General features: G+C 40.4%; 2 protein-coding genes across 4 annotated transcripts in view; both read right to left on the bottom strand.

Annotated features, from left to right (window-relative positions):
• The window catches only part of si:ch211-222n4.2 (uncharacterized protein LOC101885505 homolog), a 4,743-nt gene extending 2,468 nt beyond the window's left edge, over positions 1-2,275 (bottom strand). The window contains exons 1-3 of the mRNA XM_046067664.1: positions 1,711-2,275; positions 718-765; positions 6-99 (exon numbers count right to left, since the gene is read on the bottom strand). Coding sequence (XP_045923620.1) covers positions 6-99; positions 718-765; positions 1,711-1,999 — 431 coding nt within the window. The 5' untranslated portion in view covers positions 2,000-2,275. The remainder of the gene's footprint in view (positions 1-5; positions 100-717; positions 766-1,710) is intronic.
• A 619-nt stretch (positions 2,276-2,894) lies between these two features.
• Positions 2,895-9,939, bottom strand: part of ulk1b (unc-51 like autophagy activating kinase 1) — a 28,871-nt gene continuing 21,826 nt past the window's right edge. For all 3 annotated transcript variants that reach the window (XM_046066688.1, XM_046066689.1, XM_046066690.1), the window contains 6 exons: positions 9,452-9,636; positions 8,935-9,128; positions 8,232-8,350; positions 7,936-8,093; positions 6,342-6,477; positions 2,895-5,990 (listed from right to left, as the gene is read on the bottom strand). In XM_046066688.1, the coding sequence (XP_045922644.1) occupies positions 5,935-5,990; positions 6,342-6,477; positions 7,936-8,093; positions 8,232-8,350; positions 8,935-9,128; positions 9,452-9,636 (848 nt within the window). In that variant the 3' untranslated portion in view covers positions 2,895-5,934. The remainder of the gene's footprint in view (positions 5,991-6,341; positions 6,478-7,935; positions 8,094-8,231; positions 8,351-8,934; positions 9,129-9,451; positions 9,637-9,939) is intronic.

Below are 9,939 nucleotides of genomic sequence, written 5' to 3'. Positions count from 1 at the left end.
AGGGCTGGATGTCCTGCAGCTCCTCCTCCAGGTAGAGCCCCATATGGGCTTCACTTCCCTGAGTGGGTGGTCTAATGCCTCGTCGACTGTGTGTTATTCCTAGAAGAAAGAGGAACCGAGACCAAGATAGTTGGAGATTGTTAACTGCTGTGCCCTAAATGTTATATGGCAGACTGTGAATCACCTATTGAATTGTAAATCTAACTGGCCTAGCATGACATACTAACCACTAGAACTAGCTTTTCTGTTCTGGGCTTGCCTTTGAACTACAGTTGGGTTGGGCAATATGATGATATACACTGCGAGATAACTCAAATTTATCTGCTGCTATACTGTTTTACCAAGGCAGTAGCCATTTAATAAATGTGTTATTTTATATATATATATATATATCTTACACCTTAACAAACTGTAGTAATTAACACTCAAGTTGACCCATGTTATTGTGACTGTCCTTTGTTCCCTTTGTCTATGCTGTTGTGTTAGTAGCTGTTCCTTCCTGTGTGTACAGACTGGAAGCAAATTTCCTCTAACTGAGGATAACAACTTATCTATCTATCTGATATATATATATGTAAGTATAATTCAATATTACCATATAAAATGGCATACACTGTGATAGAAGATTGTATCCATATTGCCCACTACTTTAAACTATCCCAATCCTGTGCATAGCTGGGCAAAAACAAAAAACCGTTAATCAGGATTACATCTTACCTTTTCTACTTGACTTGGGAGGGTCCATTATCAGCTTATACTGCAACTCTGCAACATCCATATTAAGAGAACTTTAGTGTGCGATATACTGTAGGCAGGCACATAAGAGGCACAGTCTTGTAACACAGTCCGAGCAAACAGCCTATGTTTCCACGGAGGCCTGACTGCTGTGATGGTGCGAAGACAGATGACTGTGGAGTTTCCTGATGGGTGGTGAGATGCAGTTATATGGACCAGCGAAGAGCCTCTTGAGTAAAGGGACACCGGATCTCTGTCCACCTCCACTAAGAGACCATCAAAACCCTGGAGTTGCTATGCGACCACCTTACCTAGATTGAATGTCTCTCTTTTCAGCACTTCATCAGGAGACAGTCAGGTCTTTGTCATTAATTTCATTACAGAAAGGGTGTGGACACCACAACAGGTTACGGAGTTCACCCCTGGTGGATGGGAAATAATTACATGGATTCTCAGGATTTGTTGCCCTTCTGGTCCAATTATCACTTGTCCATAAAGTAGTAGTTTCCTTGCTCTATCTTTTGATCCATATCTATGAAACAGAATGTTAATCACTAGGCTTGCTGTTGATGTTTTGCTTTGCTCCTCTCAGAGAGGCCAAATCAGAGCATATTATTTAAAAGCACCTTAAAACTCAGTTTTACAACTTTAGAAAGTGTGTCTATTGTATTTTTGTCTTTTCTCCCCTCTCTCCTTTTTGTTTGCCACTTTGAAACTATAGTTTTTAAAAGTGGTTTACAATTTTATAGCTATAACACAGGTCTACTTACTCTTCTGATATTAGCATGGTAACTTACCGTTCTAATTTTGTGACTAACCCAGCAAATTAGCATAAACAATTTTACTGGTCTTTAGTTTCATTGGAAACAAATATTAATAATTTATGCTGATCCGAAATTATGTATTTAATTGAGCTCTTACAACGTTACACATTCATTCTCTGACATTTTTTCCTTCTCACACTGGTTTCTTCACCTTTATTCTCCCGCCTGAGATACTCTATCTCCGCATGGAGCTTCTCAAGTGTTTCCTTGTGTTGCTTCTGAAGGAACTCGATATCTCTCTGCATCGACACGACGCGGGGGTCCATGTCGCTGTGACAGGACAGCTCTACTCTCTCCACTCCTCTGTCCACAGGCGGCACAACAGGCAGCGGCTGCAGTTGGTTCGCCGGTAAGCGCCGTGGAGAGCGGGGCTTCCCGAGGCGCCCGAACCGGGTCCACTGTGGCAAATGCCGCACCGGGGGAAGGTTATAACTTGACATTGCTTTGGCTCAGTCGGCTAGCGAGCCATTCTAGCCTTCTCTGCTAGCAAGGCGGCGACTTGTTTCCGCACGAACTAACCGGACCGCGAAGAAACGAGCACCATTCACTAACTTCTGTTTTCTCTTACCATTATATTCCAGTGTAAACAGTTCAACCTACATTGTTATCCGAGAATAGCAAACTAAGTTAGCTAAAGTCTGTTTAGCACGTAAACAACTCAAACACTCTTGCACTCGTTTGACATGCACTCATACACAAAGTTGTCATGACAACCGCTTGTACTATTTTTTGCCCCGAGTTAAAGCTCTCAGGTAAGCTGCTCAAAGTCCGCCTCCTTGGTTACGATTGGCAGCGGGTCTGTGTTGGCCATTTAAACAGAGCCATTTGATTGGTGGAGGCAGCATGCTTTTGTATTAATCTTAATTGGAGTTGGGAAATTATGTGTGCCAATTTTAAAAGGATTTATGTTAAAAAAGTAAAATAAAATAAAAAATGACAATTCAAGAGCAAAATGGACATTACACTTAAGGAGCTCACAAAAAAAACAGTTATCTTATTGTTTAACATGTAATGTGTTAAAGAGGAAGAGGAAAAACTAAATTAGAAGAAATCAGTGGCTTCATGGAATGTGAGGAAGCCTAAAAAAACCCCATGTGACTTGTGGTGAACATTGCCAAAACAGTTGGCAGTATGTTCCTTTAAATAGACTTAATGTAAAAAAAAAAAAAAAGTCCCAGCTATCCACTTTAATTGGTCTTAGCAGCAGGTAGGTCAGCAGCAGGAAAGTAGCCCTACCTGCCTAGCTATGGGGATTAATGAGGAAAACAATTATTGGCAGTTGTTAAATTGTAATCTGAATGACAGCAGATGAAACTCACATAATCCTAAAACAAATTACCATTCCTTATCACTTTATTCATGTTGCAACTCTCAAACAGTAAAGGTTACATCACACACAGGGGCACTGAGTTTGTGTGTCTGTCATAGATATGACAACATTAAAATGCTTTTGCAACAGTAAGAGACAATATGGAAGATCAGCAGAAGGCCTACTCTTTGGAAATGTAGAGGTGGTATGGTACAGTCCTCTCCATGCCTGTAGCATCATATACAGAACAACAACAATAACTTAATTTACAATATTTACAGGTAATACAGAATTAATAAAGTAAAAGCACAAAATGAAAAACATTCAGGTCTGTTAAAAACATATAAACATAATAATCCAAATCAATCTATCATGGGAGTGCACACAGCCGAATCTTCATGAAGGTTACACTTAATTTTATCTTTATGTGAACCAAAGCCCTGGAGCAGGTAGGGAGTCAGTATTACACTCAAGGTCACTTCAGTTAAGTAGAGTGGATACGTGCTTGATGTAGGGCACTATGTCCACACTTCCTACCCCAACTTGCTCTATCATTATACTCTTATTTTTTTTTCAACTGCTGCACAGACTATCTTGATGGTGCATTTCACTACTACCCAAGATAATCATCATTAGGATGGCCGATAGCAATGATTGTAGGGAACAATGAAAAGTGACACATGCATCAGTTGTATAAAGGTCAGATGTCATCACCTTCTACTAACTATCTTTTGAGACATCACCACTACATATTCACTGAGAAGAACAAGACCAGAGAGCCTGTGGATGAGTTGATATAAGGAATGTATAACAAACAAATGCAGAATGCTCTTGGTGGATTAATATCTATGAACATTTCAGATAAAGTTCTCTGATAAAATACAAAAGGCCACAAAGCAAATACACTTAATGTATATTTAGAGAAATCTTCACTGAGAAAAAAAACTTTGCTCCAGTCCTGCTGACAGTGCTACTATATTGGCTTCATAATCTCAGCGTTAACTACCTTCAGCCCTGACCAGACATCCTCAGTTTATTCTAAAATATGCACTGTCACCATCTTAATTAACTTAAAAAGAGGACTATACACCGCAGGGTAAAGAAAGTAGTACTGGGCCAGGCAGTGAGTTGCACCAGAGGAACCCTTGGTTTCAGTGGATGATTTAGTTTCATATGGCAAACTGGGATCCTACTCAGAGCCAGCAACATCCAGAGAGCAAATCCACCATTCATCAATCAACATCACTCACACACGCAAACTTCTCTTTGAAAGCAACCCTAGTAGAAGTTGACCCTACCCAGTAGCCCAAAATTTAGGAGAGTGAAGGTATCCTGCTGGGATGTATGGCTAAAGTCAATATTAACAATACACAAATATTTCAGGCAAAATGCACACAACAAGAACCCTATTCAAAGTCAAACACAATCATCACACACACCGACTACTCTGAAACAGAACACAATCGATGCAAATTATTTTTCAGTGTAAAGCCATTTGGCTTTTCCTTTTCCTTGTAAAAGAAATCTCTCTAAGGTTTCATAGCTTATATGATCACTTAAGTCAACATCCTCACATCTAACACACATTACCATCTGACAGGGTCTAAAACAAAAATAGCAATAAAAGTGTGGAAGTAGAAATCTCTAAATAAGCAAATCTGTCTAGGTATCCACAAAAACTGGACATGTTTAGCACGCACCACTCAAGATCGTTCTATACAGTACTTCAACAGTACAAAAACAATCAGACTTTCGCCCCGGAATAGATCTAAATTGGAGTTATCGAACAATTGGCTAATATTAAAGCTGTCTATCTTCTGTCAGCCCTACATTCAAATTTGTTTATACTTGCTAAACTCCGGCACAAATGATTGATAAAATATGACAGAATATGGAATCGTGTGAAGAAATTTCCAGCAACGGCGGCACCTAAGCTCCTGTATACCTGAAGAATACATCCCAGTTTATCACAGCATCTTTAACATGATTGTGATAAGGGATGCTAACAGACCACTTTCAGTCCCTCTTCAATTGAACGCTATATTCTGCATGTAACAGTGGGGTAGTGAATGTTTTTTGGACCCATTTTCTTCCTGTTGGTTTTAATCCCTGCCACCACTTACAAAACAAAATCAGGATTACATCATTGTTTCAATAATGGGATGTGGCCTTTGACATTAAGCAACTATAGAATCTGTAAAGTATCAAACACTGGGATTTGTCTCCTCCAAATCAGTTTACTTACCTACAGTGAATCTAAAATAAAGCATAATACAGCAACAAAAATAACAAATAAGTCAATTTGGCAACAGTTGTGTAATAGTGCTTGTATGCACTTCCAGCCACCACCTTCCCTTCAGCAAGCAAGTAACAATTAGATTTAAAAAACAAAGAACAGAAAAAATAAACACAGGAAAGCAAACAAAGGGTATAAGAGAAACATACATTTGATGAGAATGATACTTGGCCATTCCAGGTGTTCATCACCACTTGTCCTTACTGTGTGTAGATGTACAGCAGGTGCTGTACATCTAACACTAGCAACTGATCTTGGTAAAAGATAACTTTTTTGTCTACAAACTTTGTAGATTGCAAATTCATAATGTGTATATTTGTCCATCCTAAAATGCTATCTACTTATGTTCAGATAAGTATTATATGTGACTACTTGGCAATAATTGCTCCTGCATGTGTTACTCCTTGTGAGGGGAATCTTCTTCTTGGCATATAAAATACCATGTTCAGTGCCAGGAGCAAAGTCCTCTCACATAGGCGAGAGAGCAGACATTCTTTCACAGCACAAGTGCTTCGTGTACAACACTGGTACAAGTTTAGCATTGGGGAAGTCACTTCCACTGTCCAAAACTTGAGACGAATAGCAAGCTATTTAGAGAGCACAAACCCTGAAAGGTACGGCAAAGACTGAGGCCTTGTGGGTTTCTTGTGAAAACTAAAGCATTGCTAAGTGAAAACCATGAGATATGGGAAGATATTTGGTTCCTTGGTAATGTGCAGGGTGCAATTGAGTGACATCATATCCACACTCCAAGAAGCAGCAAAGGACTCTCAAACACAGAGTCCTGACTGCAAAGCTGTGAGACGGCGTTCAATACACTCCTTACCTGCAGACACAATGAGAAAGGAAAAAAAAACAAAAAGACAGCGGATGGGTAAGCGTAACAGGTCATGTTCACACCGTGTTAGCATGGGTTTCTTCCAGGTTCTATGGTTTCTCGTCCAAAGGTGTGCAGGTTAGGTCTGTGCATTAGCTCATAGCTCATTAACGTTTATGTATAGATGGAACATACTCAATTATGGAGAAATTTAAATGGCAAATTTTATTCAAAATTTAATAATAATCACAAAAGATTATTTTCAGATGTGGGAATACCGTACACCAAACTAGGTGGGACTTGCTGGTGCTGAGTGGATACATCCCTTCTTTTATGAGATGAGCTGACAGACATACTTACATTTGCTAACACGGAGGATGTCCTCCTGTTCAGTGAGCAGCAGAGACAGGCCCTCCATCAGCAGGAGAGCTTTATGATAACGCAGGGCTGATGCTTCCCCTTGATGGAACATCTCGTCCAGCGCAGCAGCCTGAACCTGAGACGACACCATGAGGCTCAAGTAAAAAGTTTGATTTTAGTCTTGAGTGAAAAATCTATAAACATGCAATAAGCCTCAGTTCTGTGAAAAATAACTTCTTCAATACAACCTGATATTCATTTAGTAAATTATGGTCCCATTTAGAGGAAAATAGACCATAAAGCTTCAGGGCGGGATATGATTGACAAGTCGTTACCATGGTGACCTGTCAATCAGGCTAGAGTGACTCGCACCCACAGCTCTGTGTAAATTTAACCAGCGCCGTTGAAAAAGCTTATTAGGAGTTGGTTGTTCACCTTCTCTAGTGAGTACATTTAGTTTTAAGACTGTTGTTCGATAGACAAAACTGTCAGCCCTGTTAAAATGACAGTTAACGTGAATTACAGATGCACCTAGCTAAGCAAGCTAGCTAGCTCTGCACATGGCTTTTAGCTCCACCGTCTCATCCAAATATGATCACGTCTGGTGCCGCCGCACATGGCAGCACCCTATCGGCCAAACTCGAGGCTTCAAAACGGCAGTCCACAAACCAACGGCTGGCGTCACGATGACTACGTCCCCTTATATACAGTCTATGGGTCATACGAGCTTATTGAGATAGAGCTGGAGGTTATTCAGTATGTCTCAGAAAATGCTTCTGCAGTTATGAAGGAACTGGTTTTCCCTCTGATGTCCTCTGGCTGCTCTGCCTTAACTCTGATTTATGAAGTTTCATGATGAACAGATGCTAACGCCACAGTAACCGCTAGCTACCGCTAATGGTAGCTGCTGTTATCAGCTTGCTCTGAACCAGCGGCTCAAAGTTTCTGTACAATTGTTAGAGGTGTAAACACCAACACAATCCTGGAGCACCAAGCTTCCAATCAGGGCAGAATCAGCAATAGCACGGCTAGCTGCACAGCTAACTGAGTAGCTAGCAGCAGCTGCTCATAGAAGTAGTTAGCGACTTAAGTAACTGGTAGCATATAAACTCTGTAAATCACCAAAAGTGGAGGCAGAGCAGCTGGAAGACATAAGAGGGACAACCAGACAATATTTTCTCTATCAACTCTGATCCAGTTTCACCAAAACCAGTGAATAAAATTATAAAGTAAGAAGGGGGGGCTTTAAAGATACAGGAGCCAAAACAGAGTGTTAAGACAAAGGATGAAAAGAGGTGTTGAAGCAACGGACAGTATGAGAAAAATAATGTGTTTTATTAAACATTAAAGCATTTAAACATTTTCTAGTAGAAACCCTAAATACAATTATGAACCTGAAAATGAGTATTCTACAGTACATTTAATAGATGGGAGGGATATTTTCGCCATTCATACAAGTTTGTAACAATGCTAGCATATATTTTTTACTGGATGCGCACAGACACAGTATCTGAATGATTATGCTGTCCTTTTGGTCAATATCCCTTGTCTCCTTCTCTGCCTCCCAAGTGTCTAATGTTTCCTCTGGACTTACCATCTGCACGGTGTGGCTGAACAGCAACCGCTCAGCTGTGATGGAGGTGATTTGGTCCATTAGACGGTGCTTCCTTGAAAAGAAGCGCTCCAGACGGGTGCTGAGTGAGCGACAGGATGCCACACTGGTCTTGTACAGCTCATTTAGCCTCTTCACAACTGTATATGGACAGGGAATATGAAAAGATGTAATTTATTATACTACCAAGACAATCATTCTGTAAAAATGTTTTTCATTTTGTTTTAATATACATCTTAGATACCCCCCCCCCAATTACAAAAAGAACTGGCTTATACCTTGTTTAACTGTAGCAGATGGGTAGAGTTTGCCCTGTTGAACTCGCTCCATGGCTGTGTGTAAGGCAGTGGACAAGAGTTCTGCAGTCTTAAGGTAGAGAACTAGCTGTTCTGCATGGCTGAGAAGAAAATCACACACACAAATACATACACAGTACTTAAAACTCAAATTATAAATTGACAAATGAGAAATGAAATAAGAATACAATGTTGCCATTCAATTATGAAAGTTAGTGCAATGATAAACTCACCTAACAAATGTATGAGCAATTATGCATCAAAACAGTCACAGACAATCAAAAGTGAGAAAACATGAATGTAGGGTGCAGATGCAATCTCTGACCAACTGTCATGATCACTCAGAGACATGCCATTTGTTTTCCAACATGCCACAGTTAAGAAGATTCAGCTCAAAAACTTTCATCCGCAGTTTTCTCTGCAACCACTTCATTTTTTATTGTATATGGATATCTTTGTGAAATTTTGACAGTCAAAACTCCCTTGACTTAAATACTATCATGTAAATATGCGATGAAAGTACAGATCTTATTGCTTATTCGCCATTTTGTGCCAACATTTTTTTATACATGTTTCACCAAACATGGTGCACATGCAGGAGAGCCATGCTGAAAAAGTTTTCTATCCAAACTACATAATCATTGCCATCAACAAAGACTTACAGCCGTAGTTGATTTGGCCTTACCTCCACTCTCGGCTCAGTGAGCTTATCTGATCTGCTACAAGGCTCTGCTGCTGAAGGAGTGAGGGATGAGAAATGTCCCCCAGCTCCGCCAGCTCCCCAAGCACCGCAGCCCCACGGGCTCCAGCCACCTCCATCAGACAGCGGGCGAAATCCAACGTGAAACGCAGGCTTTGCACTGTGTCTGTATGCTCTTGCTGCACTCCGACAGAGAAAGACGGAAAGAGAGATGTGTTAGTGGGACACCACAATGTGATTCGGCATTCAGTCTGCATTGGTGAAAACAACACAAGCATTAACAGGAGACAGGTCATTCCATGAATTTCATTATTCTATCCTCAGATTCCACCGTAGGCTATTAAGCTACAATGACTTGAGCTAAAGACACTTCAATTACACTATGCTCCATTCTATTTTTAAAAGCGGTAACTGCTCCATACATACACAGAATACACAGGATCTAAGGGGTGACTCCTTTTTTTGCCATTTCCCAGAGCTGTGTATAAAACCTGTTTCTTACCTCCATCAGTGTCTCCTCAGGCAGCTCAGGAGCCTCGAAGGTTACATGACCGCCCATATTGGCTGTGATAGGATCAGTGAAACTGTAGCGTGGACTGGAAGGAGCCTCAAAGCCATCCACATAGGTGCCTATCTGGGGGTAGCGACTTGTGAAGGAGCCTGCAGGGCTGACTGCAGTGAAGGAGCCTGAAAGTAGGAGTGAAAGGAGATGGAAATTTATTTGTTAAATTTGATATTTATTTAATACATAAATACAAACATAAATATGTTTTCCTCAAATGCCATGCATCTCCGATTTTGTACAATAAATAGCTAAATCTACACGAACAAGTTGATAAACACTTTGAGTGTGTGGGTAACATTTCTACCAACTTGGCATTCGCACATTCGCTAAGTACTGTGTTGAGTGGAGATGCGTTCCAGTTAATGATCAACATCAGCCAGCAGCTACATATATTTTTCTTTTTATAAACACTCCAAGTGCCCATT

Source organism: Micropterus dolomieu, linkage group LG13 (genome assembly GCF_021292245.1).
Source record: "Micropterus dolomieu isolate WLL.071019.BEF.003 ecotype Adirondacks linkage group LG13, ASM2129224v1, whole genome shotgun sequence".
NCBI classification, from domain to species: Eukaryota; Metazoa; Chordata; class Actinopteri; order Centrarchiformes; family Centrarchidae; genus Micropterus; species Micropterus dolomieu.
This window is presented reverse-complemented; position numbering and strand designations above follow the sequence as displayed.